General features: G+C 39.2%; 2 protein-coding genes across 2 annotated transcripts in view; one reads left to right on the top strand and one right to left on the bottom strand.

Annotated features, from left to right (window-relative positions):
• Window positions 1-2,654, bottom strand: part of PHKB (phosphorylase kinase regulatory subunit beta) — a 273,872-nt gene extending 271,218 nt beyond the window's left edge. The window contains exon 1 of the mRNA XM_049786246.1: window positions 2,451-2,654. Within this exon, the coding sequence (XP_049642203.1) occupies window positions 2,451-2,526 (76 nt within the window). The 5' untranslated portion in view covers window positions 2,527-2,654. The remainder of the gene's footprint in view (window positions 1-2,450) is intronic.
• ITFG1 (integrin alpha FG-GAP repeat containing 1) overlaps window positions 2,632-19,413 on the top strand; it is a 231,289-nt gene continuing 214,507 nt past the window's right edge. The window contains exons 1-2 of the mRNA XM_049786249.1: window positions 2,632-3,045; window positions 4,567-4,639. Of these exons, the coding sequence (XP_049642206.1) occupies window positions 2,835-3,045; window positions 4,567-4,639 (284 nt within the window). The 5' untranslated portion in view covers window positions 2,632-2,834. The remainder of the gene's footprint in view (window positions 3,046-4,566; window positions 4,640-19,413) is intronic.

Here is a 19,413-nt window from a genome sequence, read left to right as displayed (position 1 = left end):
TGTTTTTGGTTTTGGGGCCACACTCAGTGGCACTTGGGAGTTACTACTGGCTCTGTACTCAGATATTGCTCCTGGCAGACTCCGAGGACCATATGAGATGCCAGGGATCAAACCACTTTCAAGTGACTAGGGTTCTGTTCTGTCCTCATGCATGGCCTCAACAGTACCACAGGTCACATACAACTAGTGAAAACTTGAGCCCAAGCCTGAGTACCTGGAAGATACACTTAAATTTTACTGAAGGTCTACTAAAATGACATAACATCAGTAACTTAAACCTTCATAAATAAAGGTAGTTAAAAAATATCAAGTGACCCTTTGGAGGTCTATAAACTTACCAGACCTTAAGAAAGCTGATTGGGAACAGATGGTTGCATCAGGTAAACTGGCCATATCAAACTGTTGATTCTAATCATGTGTTTCAGGTTAAACTACAGCAATTTTCAAAACTGTTTAGTAGAAGTTAGAAGCAATCAGCGTTAGATTAATTGAAAGAAGTATGAGCAGTTATTAACATGCAGTGCGCAACAAAGGCAATAATTGAGGTCAGTTAAGGTTCAATCATCACATATTTATTTTCTCCTTTATAATTCAAAAGTTTTATTTCCTTTGTTTTGATAAATTACATTTTCTTATATGGATTAGACATGAAAGACAATGTATCCACTTTATTAAACAATAGGTAAGGGTAGCATCCTCTGTTAAACAATTAAGTGGTTATTCTACTATGTCACAAGGTGTATTTAAGAATGTTGCAATGAGTAACGTTAGTCCAAGTTTCAAACAGAATTCAGTTTTACGTATTCTTTTACAAGTAACAGAATCAGATGGATAGCTTATGATAGTCCAAGTTTCAAACAGAATTCAGTTTTACGTATTCTTTTACAAGTAACAGAATCAGATGGATAGCTTATGACATAGGAAAGTCAGTGATTCACTCAGGAAACTAGTCTACATTTCCTTTATTAGAAGTTATGCTAACATAGCTTCTAACTGTGGAATGTCTTCAAAAGGCATCTATCTCTCTTACTACTAATGATATAGACATAGAAATACTAATTAACTACTCTGCACAATGGAACTGAGTTTAAGTGACCATGTTTGACTACAGTTCAACAAAATTTAAAGTTTTAAAATTCATTAAAGAGAAATTAATTTTTCAAAGCTTACTGGTATCACATGTATTTTGGAAAAAATGAGCATTAAAGAATAAAAATTCTATGCTTAGTAAAGTAAAAAGAGAAATGTTGTAAACATTTCTAAGAAATGTACCCTAAGAAAACTCAGGTTTTCCCAACTAGATATTACCACTCCAAATGCAATTAGCAGTAAACTATTATCTCAACTTGACACAAATTTTTAAGAAAAAGTAAAACAAAAATACATGACTCTTGAAGCAACTGTATTGACTTGTATACTGGAAACTCCTTTAAAAACTTCAGTTGATTGCTAGTTTTGCTAAAGTTTTAAGTCTATAAATGCAGAACTATTGAAGTTTAAAAATGGAATAAAATTAGCAATAAATATTGGTGGATTTTTCTTCATGATTTATTAAATTACTTTCTTCAAATTAAAAAAAGGGGGGAACTCCTGCACAGATATGATCAAGTACTTCATAAAAGGGAAAAGTAACAAACATAATGGGACTGTTTACACACAAATCTCAATTTTAATGCAAATGCATGTCTTTTCTACTACTAGTGTCTCTCATACTCTTAGAGTAATACTCTAGAGTAATAATACTCTAATTAGAATCTCTCAACACTGAAAAGTGATATTATCAATCCTTTAAAAAAAGTAGATTTGCCATCCCATCATCTTTTAGAAAATTATTTAAGTTTCCATCCTAGCTTTCAGAACCGTTTTTCAGATACAGATTTTAGAGTCCAAGTCATGACTCTGCAGTTTGATCCAGTCCGTTCAGGACACTTGAGCTGTTAGAACTGCAAGGTATCTTCTGAACTCTTGGCTTAAGAGTCACCACTGGGTACTATGAGTTCTGGGGCACATGCCCAGAGTAGGACCTTCTGAACCCTAAACTTAAACTTAAACTGAAGCCTATGGCCTCTGTTGTCCCACTAGTTTCTGCCACATGCAGAAGCAACACTTTGAAGAATGTAAAGAGAGAGATAAATAAAAGAAGGCACCCACGGGTTTTTCTGTACTAGATCACGGTCCTGTCAGAGAATGTCACTTGGAAAGACACAGAGGGAGGGCATATCTCTTCCCCAGAAATGTGCTAGCTTCCTAATTTCTAAGAGGAGAAATACTCTAGTCGAGGGGAAGTCAACACCACCCATTAACTTTCCAAGTGGGGTGCAGGATACACTTGAAATATTTTTTTGGGGGGTGGGGGTTCTTGGGCACCGCTTCATCCGGGGCACAATCGGCCTCCCGCAAAAAAAAAAAAAATCTCTGAACCACCCACGGCGCAGGGCAGCCAACCAAACCTGAGCGCTTGGCCCGGGCTCTTTGCTCCAAGACTTTCCAGTTCACTTCGGTCACGAGCCCCTCCGACCCCGCCATAGTGCTCTGGCCTCCGCTAGGCCACCGCCGCTGGATTGTCTGTCAGAACGCCGGGCTAGCCACGCCCCCCGCGCGCGACAGTGTCGCGAAGCGAGCCGGCCGGAAGTGAGCCGGAGGAACAGCTTCTACCTAATTTCTGCCGCCTCCGAGATCCGAGAGGCAGCCCAAAGGGAAAGTGAGAATCTTGCCGGCGTCGCCTCGGAAGAAAGTGGAGGCCCAGCGGTCCCTTTGTTTTGTCCGTCGGCGGGACGCTTTCCGGCTGCCGTCAAGCGCGGCAGTAGGCCCGCGGGCGGGGCTGAGGAGCTGCCATGGCGGCGGCGGGCCGGCTTCCGAGTTCCCCGGTGCTGCTGCTGCTGCTGCTGCTTGGGGGGCTCGCGCTCTTGGGAGCCGGGCCGGTTCCGGCACGGGCGCTGCACAACGTCACAGCCGAGCTCTTTGGAAACGAGGCCTGGGGTACCTTGGCGGCCTTCGGAGACTTCAATTCCGACAAGCAGACGGACCTCTTCGTGCTGCGGGAAAGTCAGTGCTTGCCTGGCCCTTCCTCTGTCCGCCGTCCCTGTGCCTGCCCCAGTGTTCTCCCACCGCCCTGCCCAGATGGCCAGCGGGCCTGCGTTTCCCGAGCCTTCCCAGCCTTGCCTCTCTCCCTTTATCTTCAGCGCCTTGACAGTATGCCTGTTTGATGCACCTTGTTCAGCCCCAGGCCCTGGCCCGGTCACCCCACAGTATGATCTCCCTCCCAGAAACCCACCTTTTGTCCCGAGGAGAAGCTAGAGGCCTTCACCTACCTCCTCGTCTTCTTATCTTCCAAAGTCCTACCTTTCTGATTCCCGAAACTTCTGTCATTAGTCTCTACATATCCTCCCAAAATCCCTCATTCCCTTTTCGCTTTCCTTTCTTCTCCAGGACCTGGCAGTCATATGCCCCTTCTCAATTTCTTTTCCTACGGGATTCTCTCTGCTTTTACATTTACCAGATTCAACTATATAACATCCCTTTATTTGGGTCACAGCTTCAAAGTTTCTGAAGCCTCTGTGCCCTCCCAGTCCTAAGCATTCCACAGTTCACACAAGAGTTTTTCACAAGAGCCACTGATTCTCCATTTCTAGATTGAGTGCTCTTCTGAGCTGCAGTCTTTTTTTTCCGTCCACTTGAACTTTGTCACTACCCTAGTCTTCCAAATCTGCTACTTTTGACATTTTGTGGTTCTTGGAAGTTTTTTGCTTTAAACAGTACTAAACATTAAACATCTTGGTGCTGACATGGATGGTGAAGAGCCCTCTATTGTTGAGTCCCCACTTAAACTAGTTCTGTTTAAGGTCAAGGCTATAGAGGAAGGATCAGCTCTTATTATAACGACTATGACAGTAGTTCCTGTACACACATTTTGACTCCATGTATTGCAAGAAGGGTGCCTACAGCCAACCCTCTACTATTATTTACAAATTGGTAATCTGTCAACATTAAAAATGGTCTATGATTTAGTAATTTTAAAAGTCTTTTAAAGTCTGTCCATTGAGCTCTAAAAAATGTTTTAGCCTTAGGTATAATCTCAGAGGAGTCAGAAGAGAAAATCTTGGGAGAATTCACAATTTTTTGCTTAAGTATATAATCATGTCATTGTAAACACTCATACTTAGTGTTGGCATTCCTGTGTTATTCGTAAACCTTATAAGGGGCTACATTATGTTTGGGCAAGACAAGGCTTGACATCGAAGTATATTTAAAGGTACAATTTTTGTTTCTTTTAAGCTACTGATCTCACCCTAAGGAGAAGTCATTACTGTCAGTTGACAACTGTTGGTTGACCAACTATATTTCTCCATGTCTGTACTTCCCTTTTCTCTACTACTTGGATCACTAAACCTGTAATTACTGTTAGGAACTTATTCCATTAGATTTGTAGGACTAACCTTGGATAGGGCAGATGAACTGGAGTAAAATAAAAGTTAATTTGTTGAGAATAGTACCTAGAAAGCTTCTTATAAGAACTGTTTGGATGTCTTACTGGGGACATTTTTCTAATATATTTACTTCTTTTAGGAAATGATTTAATCATCTTTTTGGCAGACCAGAATGTTCCCTATTTTAAACCCAAAGTAAAGGTATCTTTAAAGTAAGTACAAATATATTTGTTTCTATTAAACATTAATTGTTAGTGTGATATGGAAGTGCAATGAGTAGTGGTATTATCTATGAAATAATTTCAATTCAGTAGTGGTGTGACACAAAAATTTGAGACAGCAAGTCATTTAGTAAGAAAAATATTAAATATACTAGAGCTTAAAAAATAAATTTGAGGGCTCTAATGATAGTACTAAGGGTAGGGCATTTGCCTAGCATAGGCAGACCTGGATTCCATTCCCGGCATCCCACATAGCTTCCTAAGCTAACCAGGAGTGATTTCTGAGCACATAGCCAGGAGAAACCCCTGGACATCACAAGGTGCAACCCCAAAATCAACACAAACTAAGTAAAAATAATTTGAGTGGGTCCACATCACTTCCACATAAATAACAATCTAGTATGCTTTTTTTGAATGTGCTAGCAATTATGGCTGATCTTCAGTGTGCTTGAGGGAGTAGTTCACAAGTCACACACAAGTCATTTGTATATTGTAGGAATTGAGGGAGAATAGTTCCCATTGAGTAAAAGATCAGTGACCTTGTCATAATTTTTGTTTGTTTTTGACTATTAGAATTTAAGATTGTTTTATTGAAAGAATTCAAATTAAGATGAGTACTTTAATTTTTTTGATATCTTATGAGTGCATTATATGAAGGACTGACTCCCATCTATAGTAAGCCAGACTAATTTTGAAGTCACAGAAGTATTAATTGCTTTCTAGTTGAACGAGTAAGAGACGGGTCAGTGCAGACCCTCCAGAAGTTTATCTGACTTGAACTAGAGAAATTGGATGAGGACTTTTAAGTTTGGGGACAGCATTCACAAGATGTAGAAGAGGAGATAAAAGATTTGCCTGACAGAAGTCTTAGGGTAGACTATAAACAATTATGGAGTAGTGAGGTAGAACTATAAGATGCGAGGAGTCATTTCAAGTTCTTGTTTAACAGATTGCTGATGAAAAGTTACTTAAGGGAAGTTATTTATTAAAAATGTAAAGGATTAATTAGTGTATGGAACTATCAGAGACTACATAAGAATCTGTTTTAAAAATTAAGTCTCCTTGTGGGAGACTTAACTGTAGTGTTGAATTTAAACTCAAATATACTTAAAAAAAAAAAAAAACTAAAAGAGGCTTAGAGCCATAGTACATGTCTTAAGGTGTTCTCTTGCATTTGCCTTTTGATCCCATTTGATCCTTGGATCAAAATTTTATCCACTACAATTTTTATCCACATTTTATCCACTACAACTGCTTAAAGTGCTGAGTATAGAGCCAGGTGTAAGCCTTGTACACAGGTGTAATCTCTGAACACAGAGCAGTGTGTAAGCTTGAGCAGAGGTAGGGGTGGAATTTCTTTACTAGGATGTGCTTGACTACTGGATGCTTGCATGCTTGCTGTGAGGAGGGAATAAGCTGTTGATAAATGTATATGAGAAATGAATTCTTCAGAAGGAAATTTTGCTTGGATGACTCAAAACAAAGGAACTTCATGGGATATAAATGAATCTCTACTCTCATGTTCTTCAAATAAAACCACTTAAAAATATTTAGCTGGGGGCTGTAGCAATTTACAGTAGGTGTGGTGCTTGCCTTATACATAGAAAACCCTTAATTCAATCCATGATTCAATCCCATATGGACCTACAAACCACCCAGGATTGAGCCCTCAGTTCAAAGCCATGAGTTAGCTCATAGCTTGCTGGGTGTAGCCCCCAAACAACTATTGCAGCAAACAAACAAAAATTATTTAGCTGTTCTAATATTTATTTTCATATTTCAAAATAAGTTTAGTTTTTATTGCAGTCATGTTACTTAAAATGATGCAAGCTGTGGAGAAAAAGAGGAATATGGTGTTCAAGAGAGAACACAAGGGGCTAGAGAGATTGTCTAGTGAGTAAGGTACTTGCTATACATTAAGTCGACTCAGGTTTCTTCTTCAACGACACATATGGTTCCTGAGCACTACCAGGAGTGATTGCTCAGTGCAGAGCCAGGAGTGGTCTCTAAGCATTGCTAGATGTGGCCTAGAAACCAAGGGGAAAAAAATAAAAAACAGGATCTTGAAAGAATAAGTAAGCAAGCAAGCAGAGAGACTTAGAAGAAAAAGCAAGCAATATATATCTATTTATTGAATAAATTAGGTGTTCAAGGGCAAATACCTGCTTGAAGAAAGAATTTTGGTTAATTCAGTAATCATTTTTCCCCATTTTAACTGTAGATTGAATGTACTTAAGAACCAAACAATACTGGGCCCGGGGAGATAGCACAGCGGCGATTGCCTTGCAAGCAGCCAATCCAGGACCAAAGGTGGTTGGTTCGAATCCCGGTGTCCCATATGTCCCCCGTGCCTGCCAGGAGCTATTTCTGAGCACACAGCCAGGAGTAACCCCTGAGCACCGCTGGGTGTGACCCAAAAACAAAAACAAAACAAAACAAAAAAAAGAACCAAACAATAATAAAATATTACATTACTTTTTTCTCTCCAAATATTTGTTTGCCTTTTAAACTGTATATTTTAAATGGTGGAGAAATAGGTCAAAGGGATATATACACAAGGAAACTGGAAACGTAGGCTTTAATCTCCAGTGCTGTATGATCCTCAAGTGCCTCCACGGAAAACCCCTGACTATCATAAGCTTAGAATAGTCCCCAGGACTGCCTGTATTGTCCAAAAAATGGGGGTAAATGTTGTATAACTTTCTCTGTTGTATATCCTCAATATTTGAGGGGCTATGGGAATACTGTTATTTTTAAATTTTATTTAATTATTTACGCATGTTTTTATAATAGTGATCATGTTTATTCTTTTATAACCAAAAGCAACTGTATGTTTAACACCACAAAAGTGCCCAAACCCTTCCATCAATGTTTTTGTATTGCTTCTATTCATTCCACTGCATCCTGATCATCTCTTCATCATCTTCTACCCCTTAGTAGCCACAGTTACATTGTCAAAATCCAAAGGGTTTTAATTTCCTTTTTTTCATTATTGTATATGAGTATATGAGTGAGATTATCCAGCATCTGACCTCCTTCTGAGATACTTAATATAATACCCCTTTGTTTCATCTTAGTTGTAGAGTAGAATTTCGTTTTTTCTTATAGCTGAGTAGTATGCCATTGTGACACAATTTCTTTGTCTACTCATCTGCCAGGCATCAGGGATCAAACATATTGTATGTGTCCATTTTTTTGAGAACTAGTGTGAATTTTATGGAATTTACTTTACATGTGTGTTATTGCTTTTTCTCTTACTGCTTTTAACAGTCCATCTTTTCTTTGAATCATGACATTTGGTTTACAATATTTTCTTTCCTTTGGCCTTAATTTCTTTGGAACTCTGGACTCGTTTGATCATATATGTTTCTTTCTTTAGACTGGGGAAATTCTCAGCTGTTTCTTCCATCTACAATTCTTTCCCTTTCTATTTTTACTCTAAAAATGAGTGCAAATGTTTTCCCTCTTTGTAATTATCTGATTCTGGAGAACATATGATCTCTCATATTTATATTGTGTTTAGAAATTATTTTCGTTTATGGGACAGAGTAGCCCAGTGAAAGTGTAAATTCTTTTTTCTTTTTTCTTTTTCTTTTCTTTTTTTTTTTTTTTTTTTTTTTCCTTTGGGTCACACCCGGCAGCACTCAGGGGTTACTCCTGGCTCTATGCTCAGAAATCGCTCCTGGAAGGCTTGGGGGACCATATGGGATGCTGGGATTCGAATCACCGTCCTTCTGCATCTGAGGCAAATGCCTTACTGCTGTGCTATCTCTCTGGCACCCCAAAGCTTTTTTCTTTTTCTTTCCTTTTGTATTTTTAACTTAAAGGTCACTGACAAATATTTTGATTTCTTCCATTCTGCTATCAGGTCCCTATTGCATCATTGGGGATATTTTATTCTCTCAAAATTTCTCCAAGCTTGATGATATCTTCCATTGATTTCTTTTCTTTCCTTTTCTTTCCTTTTCTTTCTTTCTTTTTTTTTTTTTTTAAGACTGATACAGTTGATGCTTTGGAGCTTAGAAAAGATCTAGTTTGTTTACAGATGGGCTTTTGCTCCAACCCATTAATGCTACTAAATTTCTCTATTCTTTCATTATGCATGGTGTTGTTCAAAGGCTAGGGGTAAATGTCTCAGTATAAACTAGCTTGAGCATGTTCAGATGTCTGTCTTCTCTAGTTCTATTCAGTGTCTGTGGCTTTTACACTGCATGATGGGCCTGGCTGCTTGTTCAGGATTTGTGATCTGAGGTAGCTTGTAGCAGGTACAATGCAATTGTGACCTTAAGATAGATCAAGGCACTTATTTTGTTGACCAGTAAAAAGGGTTCAGCAGCAACCTGAGATTCATTTGTGAAGATAGTTCCTATAGCCAACTAACCATGAACTTGATTAACTTACTTGTATCTGCTGCTGCCTGGAATTCTGCATTAACAAGCTAGTTAGCTGGGTAACTTCCTATATTCCCATTCTGTTTGCCAACTTCTAATTCAGTATATAATTGCTAAAAGCCTTAAAGTGGACCCCAACATAGTTATATTGCCAGGTTACCTTAGTCTTTGTTAAAAGTGTCCTTTAGATTCTAGACTTTTATTCTATTATTTTCAGTTCATCAGTAGATTAGTGGGTTGGAAATAGGAAGAGGTTTGGTTTTATAAAAGCTGGTGAAGACAAAAGGCATTCAACTCTCTGCTATTTTGCTCTAGAGTAGGAATAGTAGAATTTACCTTCAGATTTGTTTCCTACTTGAAAAGGTTCTTTCCTTTTTCTGGCTTGCAACTTCTTTTCTGGCTCTCAAGTGGTGGGTATATTGTTGTGGGTACCTTGTTTTCTCAAGCTGGTGGATATCCAGCTGTCAAAGGAGCCTCTGGTGCAGGTTTTCTAAGAGTAGATTTTCAAATCTAAGGTCTTGGACATTTGGTTTTCTTCTAGTAGAATACTGAGCCTGCACAGTCTCTGTTTTGTTCTTTTCCCTCCCAGTGGTTACACACCTGAACTATCAAATTAGTTGCAGCTTCCATTTGACCGATGCTGACTTGGTTCTTCAGGAAATTTTCTCACTGGGCCCTCAGGCAGGATTCTGTATTTAATTCAGTGTATATGAGTGCTTTGAAAGCTGCAGGTGCACTCTCAGATTGCTACCTTGTCAGCCTTCTTGTTTCCAACCTTAGCTATAACCTTAATTTTTTGGCAGATGTTCCATCATTTTTTGACAGATACTTATTGTGTGTTCCTCCCCACCCCCAAGCCTACATTTTCCTCGTTGATTCCTCTACATTCTTACCCGCATAAATTTATTCTTGTAGCCCTTTTGCAAAGTTACTCTTTGGTAAAGTCTCTTTCCTATTTAAAGTCACTTTTTTATTTTTTAATTTGATTCTTTTTGAATCTAGTCATTTGTTCATAACTTTTTTTAATTTTTTTATTTTTAATTGTGAGAACAAAGATGCAAAGAAAGAGGACAAGATAAAGTTACAGTGGAAGGACAATCACCCATAACATAATTCTCAGAAGAAATCCCCTTGCTGATATCTTAACTTTGAATTTTCAGCTAAAGAACATTAAGATAAATAAAACAGAATTCATGTACAATTACTTTGTCCCTCAAGTCCCCAGATTATAACACATTATACTATTTCTTAACAGCACACAAGGCAATCTAAAGCCATAAAACTTACGTAACTCCTTAAACATTAGAGGCATAGTATTTTTTTTATATATTTTATTTAAACACCTTGATTATATACATGATTATGTTTGGGTTTCAGTCATTTAAAGAACACCACCCATCACTAGTGCAACATTCCCATCACCGATGTCCCAAATCTCGCTCCTCCCAGTCATAGTATTTTTTACATTTCCATGTACATGAATATTAGCTTAAGTTAACCTCAAATTTTAAGTGGTTTTTTTTTTTTAAGGATTAGAGTCAAAGGAGCACAGTAAAAACGGTGTTAGAGTGACAATTGTTGTTTGCATAGGCCCACCAAAATATGAGGGGCATGAAAAGGAATAACCTTGTCTGAAATACAAAGAGACCCTACCCCTGAAGTTTCCTGGCATAAGACCAACTCTAGGCTCCAGGCAAGTTAGATCTTCCAATCTAAGACATTGTCCGTAGTGCCAACACACTTTTCACACAGTCTCTGTTGTTGGTATCATGTTTCTGTATTAAAGATCCTGGAATCTGCATATCCTACATTGAAGTCAGGATGTGGAGCGTCCTCTAGTTTCACCTTGCCATTAAAGGGCAATGCAGAGAGCCCTGTCCTGTAAGCAAGTCGTTGTTGTTACATCTTCTCAGTGTTAAGGGAAGTCTCTTTTGAGCAGGTCAATGTCTGAGCAGTGGTAGGTTCTTCCGTGGTAGAGGATTGCTTCCAGGTGATGTTATAGACAAAGCTGGATGTTCCGTGGATGGCTTCCCTGGTTCAGGGGTGAATGGAAAATGCCCTTTTTTCTGAGGCCTGTGCCAGGTAATTATGTCAATGTTCAGGGTGTAAAGTCCCTTTGCACTACAAGATTTGTATGTCCCAATCTCTATTAGATAGGATCTTATATGTATGTATAGTATTTTCCCATATTAATGCAAAAAAGGAGCAATGCCACGTGGTGTATTCTTACTTTTTTATTTATGTTCCTGAAGTGTATACTTCAGAAAATTCCTGAGAAAAGATGTAGGCTCACTTCTGAAATAATTTTCTACTCTTAATGTTTTGGTTTGCCAAAGATAATGTCCTATATCCTTAATAGTTGCTGTTTTAAAATTCAGTGCAATTTTTTTTTTCTAAATTCCTTATTTGCAACTTACTTCATTTTTATTTTGAAAGTTAGAGTTTTTTTCTTATTTATTTTGGGAGATATGGTTGGGGAAGAACACTAACAGTGCTCAAGGGACCATTAATTGGGGAATTAACCCAGGGCTTCCGCTTTGCTTTTTTTTTATTTAAACAACTTTATTACATACATGTTTGTGTTTGGGTTTCAGTCATGTAGAGAACACCACCCATCACCAGTGCAACATTCCCATCACCAATGTCCCAAATCTCCCTCATCCCCAACCAACCCCCGCCTGTACCCTAGACAGGCTTTGTATTTCCCTCGTACATTCTCCTTATTATGATAGTTCAAAACGTAGTTATTTGCCTAACTAAACTCATCCCTATTTGTGGTGAGCTTCCTGAGGTGAGCTGGAACTTCCAGCTCTTTTTTCTTTTGTGTCTGAAAGTTATTGCAAGGATGTCTTTCATTTTTCTTAAAACCCATAGACGAGTGAGACCATTCTGCGTCTTTCTCTCTCTCTCTCTCTGACTTATTTCACTCAGCATAATAGATTCCATGTGCATCCATGTATAGGAAAATTTCATGACTTCATCTCTCCTGACAGCTGCATAATATTCCATTGTGTATATGTACCACACTTTCTTTAGCCATTCATCTGTTGAAGGGTGTCTTGGCTTTTTCCAGAGTCTTGCTATGGTAAATAGTGCTGCGATGAATATAGGTGTAAGGAAGGGATTTTTGTATTGTATTTTTATGTTCCTAGGGTATATTCCTAGGAGTGGTATAGCTGGGTCATATGGGAGCTTGATTTCCAGTTTTTGGAGGAATCTCCATATTGCTTTCCATAAAGGTTGAACTAGACGGCATTCCCACCAGCAGTGGATAAGAGTTCCTTTCTCTCCACATCCCCACCAACACTGCTTGTTCTCATTCTTTGTGATGTGTGCCAATCTCTGGGATGTGAGGTGGTACCTCTTAGTTGTTTTGATTTGCATCTCCCTGATGATTAGTGATGTGGAGCATTTTTTCATGTGTCTTTTGGCAATATGTATTTCTTCTTTGTCAAAGTGTCTGTCCATTTCTTCTCCCCATTTTTTGATGGGATTAGATGTTCTTTTCTTGTAAAGTTCTGTCAGTGCCTTGTATATTTTGGAGATTAGCCCCTTGTCTGCTGGGTATTGCGTGAATAGTTTCTCCCACTCAGTGGGGGGGGGGGTCTCTTGTATCCTGGGCGCTATTTCTTTTGAGGTGCAGAAGCTTCTCAGCTTAATATATTCCCATCTTTTAATCTCTGCTTTCACTTGCTTGGAGAGTGCAGTTTCCTCTTTGAAGATGCCTTTAGTCTCAATGTCCTGGAGTGTTTTACCTACGTGTTGTTATATATATCTTATAGTTTTGGTTCTGATATCGAGGTCTTTCATTCATTTGGATTTAACCTTCATACATGATGTTAGCTGGGGGTCTAAGTTCAATTTTTTACAAGTGGCTAGCCAGTTGAACCAACACCACTTCTTGAAGAGGCTTTCTTTGCTCCATTTAGATTTCTTGCTACTTTATCAAAAATTAGGTGTCTGGGGAACATTCTGAGTATTCAAGTCTATTCCACTGATCTGAGGGCCTGTCCTTATTCCAATACCATGCTGTTTTGATGACTATTGCTTTGTAGTAAAGTTTAAAGTTGGGGAAAGTAATTCCTCCCATACCTTTTTCCCAATGATTGCTTTAGTTATTCTAGGGTGTTTATTGTTCCAAATGAATTTCAAGAGTGCCTGATCCACTTCTTTGAAGAATGTCATGGGTATTTTTAGAGGGATCGCATTAAATCTGTACAATGATTTGGGGAGTATTGCCATTTTGATGATGTTAATTCTGCCAATCCATGAGCAGGGTATGTGCTTCCATTTCCGCGTGTCCGCTCTTATTTCTTGGATCAGTTTTATAGTTTTCTTTGTATAGGTCCTTCACATTTTTAGTCAAGTTGATTCCAAGATATTTAGTTTGTGTGGCACTATTGTGAATGGGGTTGTTTTCTTAATGTCCATTTCTTCCTTATTACTATTGGTGTATAGAAAGGCCATTGATTTTTGTGTGTTAATTTTGTAGCCTGCCACCTTGCTATGTGAGTCTCTTGTTTCTAGAAGCTTTTTTGTAGAGACTTTAGGGCTTTCTAGGTAGAGTATCATGTCATCTGCAAACAGTGAGAGCTTGACTTCTTCCTTTCCTATCTGGATTCCCTTGATATCTTTTTCTTGCCTAATCACTATAGCAAGTACTTCCAGTGCTATGTTGAATAGGAGTGGTGAGAGAGGACAGCCTTATTTTGTGCCAAAATTTAGAGGAAAGGCTTTTAGTTTTTCTCCATTGAGGACAATATTTGCCTCTGGCTTGTGGTAGATGGCCTTAACTATATTGAGAAAGGTTCCTTCCATTCCCATCTTGCTGAGAGTTTTGATCAAGAATGGGTGTTGGACCTTATCAAGTGCTTTCTCTGTGTCTATTGATATGATCATGTGGTTTTTATTTTTCTTGGTGTTTAAGTTGTGTATTATGTTGATAAATTTTCGGATGTTAAACCAACCTTGAATTCCTGGAATGAAACCTACTTTATCGTAGTGGATCTTCTTAATGAGGCATAGAATCCTATTTGCTAGGATTTTGTTGAGGATCTTTGCATCTGCATTCATCAGCGATATTGGTCTGTAATTTTTTTTTTTTTTTTTTGGTTTTTGGGCCACACCCGGTGTTGCTCAGCGGTTACTCCTGGCTGTCTGCTCAGAAATAGCTCCTGGCACGCACGGGGGACCATATGGGACACCAGGATTCGAACCAACCACATTAGGTCCTGGATGGGCTGCTTGTAAGGCAAACACCGCTGTTCTATCTCTCCGGGCCCCTGTAATTTTCTTTTTTGGTAGTATCTCTGTCTGGTTTAGGTATCAAGTTGATGTTGGCTTCATAAAAGCTATTTGGAAGTGTTTTCATTTGTTCAATTTTATGAAAAAGTCTTGCCAGGACTGGTAGTAGTTCCTCTTGGAAAGTTTGAGAGAATTCATTAGGGCCTGGGCTTTTTTGGGGGGCAGACATTTGATTACTGTTTTAAATTCATCAATAGTGATGGGGTTGTTTAGATATGCTACATCCTCTTCCTTCAACCGTGGAAGATTATAAGGTCCAAAAATTTATCCATTTCTTCCAGGTTCTCATTTTTAGTGGTGTAGAGTTTCTCAAAGTAGTTTCTGATTACCCTTTGAATCTCTGCCATATCAGTATTGATCTCTCCTTTTTCATTCCTAATACGAGTTATCAAGTTTCTCTCTCTCCTCTGTTAGTTTTGCCAGTGGTCTATCAATCTTGTTTATTTTTTTAAAGAACCAACTTCTACTTTCGTTGATCTTTCGGATTGTTTTTTGGGTTTCCACTTCGTTGATTTCTGCTCTCAGCTTTGTTATTTCCTTCTGTCTCCCTATTTTTGGGTCCTTTTGTTGAGCACTTTCTAGTTCTATGAGCTGCGTCATTAAGCTACTCAGGTAAGCTCCTTCTTCCTTCCTGATGTGTGCTTGCAAAGCTATAAATTTTCCTCTCAGTACCGCTTTTGCTGTGTCCCATAAGTTCTGATAGTTTGTGTCTTTATTATCATTTGTTTCCAGGAACCTTTTGATTTCCTCCTTGATTTCATCTCGGACCCACTGGTTATTGAGTATGAGGCTGTTTAACTTCCAGGTGTTAAAGTTTTTCTTCTGTGTCCCTTTGGAATTAACAAATAATTTCAGAGCCTTGTGGTCAGCGAAGGTAGCCTGCAGTATTTCTATCCTCTTGATATTATGGAGGTATGTTTTATGTGCCAGCATGTAGTCTATCCTGGAGAATGTCCCATGTACATTGGAGAAGAATGTATATCCAGGTTTCTGGGGATGGACTGTCTTATATATATCCACTAGCTATCTTTCTTCCATTTTTCTTTTCAGGTCTAGTATATTCTTGTTGGGTTTCAGTCTGGTTGACCTCTCCAGTGTTGACAAAGCCATGTTGAGGTCCTCCACAATTATTGTGTTGTTATTGATATTATTATTCCGATTTGTCAACAATTGTATTAAATATTTTGCTGGACCCTCTTTCTGTGCATATATGTTTAGGAGAGTTATTTCTTCTTGCTCTACATACCCCTTGATTAATATAAAATGTCCATCTTTGTCCCTTACAACCTTCCTGAGTATAAAGTTTGCATTATCTGATATTAGTATGGCCACTCCAGCTTTTTTAAGGGTGTTGTTTGCTTGGATATATTTCCTTCAGCCTTTTATTTTGAATCTATGTTTGTTCTGACTATTCAGGTGCATTTCTTGTAGGCAGCAGAAGGTTGGATTGAGTTTTTTGATCCTTTTAGCCACTCTGTGTCTCTTAACTGGTGCATTTAGTCCATTGACATTGAGAGAAAGAATTGTCCTGGGATTTAATGCCATCTTTATATCGAAATTTGGTGTGTCTTTTGGTTAGTCTTGTCTTAAATTAGGTCTTTCAGTTTTTCTCTTAAGACTGGTTTTGAGTCTGTAAAGTTTCTGAGCTGTTTTTTGTCTGTGAAACCATGTATTCTTCCATCAAACCAGAAAGTAAGTTTTGCTGGGTACAGTATTCTATTTGAAGCATTTATTTCATTCAGTCTTGTCACAATATCCCACCACTGCTTTCTGGCCTTGAGTCAATCTTGTCCACCGTTGTGGGCCCTCTTATTAGCCTCATGCTGCTCTTTTCTCTTGGCCCATGGATTTTCCGCAAAATCACTGCCTTTATTAAGAACCAGGTAGATGAACAGGCAAAAACCTCTATTCAGGTTAACTACCAGCATCTAACCCCGCGTGACTCCTGTGAAAACTTGGCTTTAGTCACCAAGCCGCCTTTCCAGCCACTAAGTTTCCAGGAGATAGAGCGCATAGCTAACAAGCGGAGCTCGCTCCGGCACTTGTGCTCTCGGCTGTGGAGACACCTACGACGGGATTAGCAAGGTCCCAGTTAGGGCACGGCCCGAAAAGGCTACAGCGCATAATTCGGATCCCTGTGCACACCCACGGCGTTTGTAGCCACCTTTTAAATGCGGCTTTGGCCGTGTCCGACCTGGTCAAACCTTGTAGCCTAAGACACGGTTCTACCACCCGCTCACGACTTTCCTTCTTTTATTAGAAGAGAAAGGGGGAGATGTTGGGGACTGACTTGTTTGAGGCCATATTGCTGTTCTTTCTGCCATAGCCCAGCTTTTCACCTAAAAGCCATTTTGCAGTCTTGCTGTGAAATTTTTGAGCTAAAGAGAAAGGCATGCAGCTGCAAGATATAATTAACTCTAGCCCGGAGGAGAGCAACACTGTCTGGTACCGTTATCAGAAACTAGGCCTCACTCCTTAAGACCACATTCCGGAGTGAACTAGGCTATTATCAATAAGTGTATGCTACATTGTCTGTTCAAGATCACTGAGGCAGGCACATCTCGCACCACCTCCTGATAGTTAAGCAATTAGGAATGCAGCTGGAAGGTCACTAGAAATTTCCATGGAAACAGCACGTTCATCATAACTTGAAGGTCATCCAGCCCCCCTAGACCCACTGCCCACTTCCTTATTTAGAGAATGCCTAAGTTTCTTTGTTCCTTGAAACCTGAAATATATCCTTGCCTTGTATGGGCCTTCGCGCCAAAAGTATGACTGACATCACCTTTGTACTGCCCCCTTCTCCTTCACTATATAAGTAGGAACTGTAGCCAATAAAGGTACCCTTGAACAGTGAGACGCTGCCTTGGGTCTTTATTATTAACCTCTCTCAGATTTCTTACAGGTGTGGTTGTGCCTTCACTCAGCAAAATAGGAGTGCAGTCGTCTGAGAAGCTTCCCCAGCTAATTCCTGCTGGCCGGGCCCCCCTGGGGGGCTTCTGGACCCTGCAAGAAATCTGAGAAAGGTTAATAATAAAGACCCAAGGCAGCGTCTCACTGTTCAAGGGTACCTTTATTGGCTACAGTTCCTACTTATATAGTGAAGGAGAAGGGGGCAGTACAAAGGTGATGTCAGTCATACTTTTGGCGCGAAGGCCCATACAAGGCAAGGATATATTTCAGGTTTCAAGGAACAAAGAAACTTAGGCATTCTCTAAATAAGGAAGTGGGCAGTGGGTCTAGGGGGACTGGATGACCTTCAAGTTATGATGAACGTGCTGTTTCCATGGAAATTTCTAGTGACCTTCCAGCTGCATTCCTAATTGCTTAACTATCAGGAGGTGGTGCGAAATGTGCCTGCCTCAGTGATCTTGAACAGACAATGTAGCATACACTTATTGATAATAGCCTAGTTCACTCCGGAATGTGGTCTTAAGGAGTGAGGCCTAGTTTCTGATAACGGTACCAGACAGTGTTGCTCTCCTCCGGGCTAGAGTTAATTATATCTTGCAGCTGCATGCCTTTCTCTTTAGCTCAAAAATTTCACAGCAAGACTGCAAAATGGCTTTTAGGTGAAAAGCTGGGCTATGGCAGAAAGAACAGCAATATGGCCTCAAACAAGTCAGTCCCCAACAGAGGTCCTCCACAATTATTGTGTTGTTATTGATATTATTATTCCGATTTGTCAACAATTGTATTAAATATTTTGCTGGACCCTCTTTCTGTGCATATATGTTTAGGAGAGTTATTTCTTCTTGCTCTACATACCCCTTGATTAATATAAAATGTCCATCTTTGTCCCTTACAACCTTCCTGAGTATAAAGTTTGCATTATCTGATATTAGTATGGCCACTCCAGCTTTTTTAAGGGTGTTGTTTGCTTGGATATATTTCCTTCAGCCTTTTATTTTGAATCTATGTTTGTTCTGACTATTCAGGTGCATTTCTTGTAGGCAGCAGAAGGTTGGATTGAGTTTTTTGATCCTTTTAGCCACTCTGTGTCTCTTAACTGGTGCATTTAGTCCATTGACATTGAGAGAAAGAATTGTCCTGGGATTTAATGCCATCTTTATATCGAAATTTGGTGTGTCTTTTGGTTAGTCTTGTCTTAAATTAGGTCTTTCAGTTTTTCTCTTAAGACTGGTTTTGAGTCTGTAAAGTTTCTGAGCTGTTTTTTGTCTGTGAAACCATGTATTCTTCCATCAAACCAGAAAGTAAGTTTTGCTGGGTACAGTATTCTATTTGAAGCATTTATTTCATTCAGTCTTGTCACAATATCCCACCACTGCTTTCTGGCCTTGAGTGTTTCTGGTGATAGGTTTGCTGTAAATCTCAAGGATGCTTCCTTGAATGTAATTTCCCGTTTTGATCTTGCTGTTTTCAGAATTCTCTCTCTATCTGTGGGATTCGTCATTGTGACTAGGATGTGTCTTGGGGTATTTTTTCTGAGGTCTCTTTTGGTTGGTACTCTTTGAGCATGCAGGATTTGATCACATATATTCTTTAGCTCTGGAAGTTTCTCTTTAATGATGTTCTTGACCGTTGATTCTTCCTGGAAATTTTCTTCCTGGGTCTCTGGGACTCCAATGATTCTTAAGTTGTTTCTGTTGATCTTATCATAGACTTTTATTTTCATCTGTTTTCATTCTTTGACTAATTTTTCCATTGTCTGTTTATTTGCTTTAAGTTTTTTTTTTTCCAGTCTCTCCCGCTGTATGGAATTGTTATTTATCTCATCTTCCACAGCACCAGTTCTATTCTCAGCTTCTGTTACCCTGTCCCAGAGCTTACCCATTTTGTCATTCACTTCATTTACTGAGTTTTTCAGGCCTGTTAGTTGACATGTTATTTCAGTTTGGAGTTTTGTGATTTCTATCTTCATATTTTCTTGGTTCTTGTTAGTGTTTTGTTCAACTCGATCCATGGTTTCTTTGAGTTAGTTGAGCATCTTCCATATTGCTTGTCTAAAGTCCTTATCTGAGAGATTGATTAGTTGGTTGGTCATTATCTGGTCATCAGAATTGTCATCTTCATTCTCTTTGTCTGATGCTGGCCTATGTTGTTTCCCCA

This window comes from Suncus etruscus, chromosome 14 (assembly GCF_024139225.1).
Source record: "Suncus etruscus isolate mSunEtr1 chromosome 14, mSunEtr1.pri.cur, whole genome shotgun sequence".
NCBI lineage: Eukaryota > Metazoa > Chordata > Mammalia > Eulipotyphla > Soricidae > Suncus > Suncus etruscus.
The sequence above is the reverse complement of the archived record's forward strand: the minus strand, read 5'-3'. Positions and strand labels throughout refer to the sequence as shown.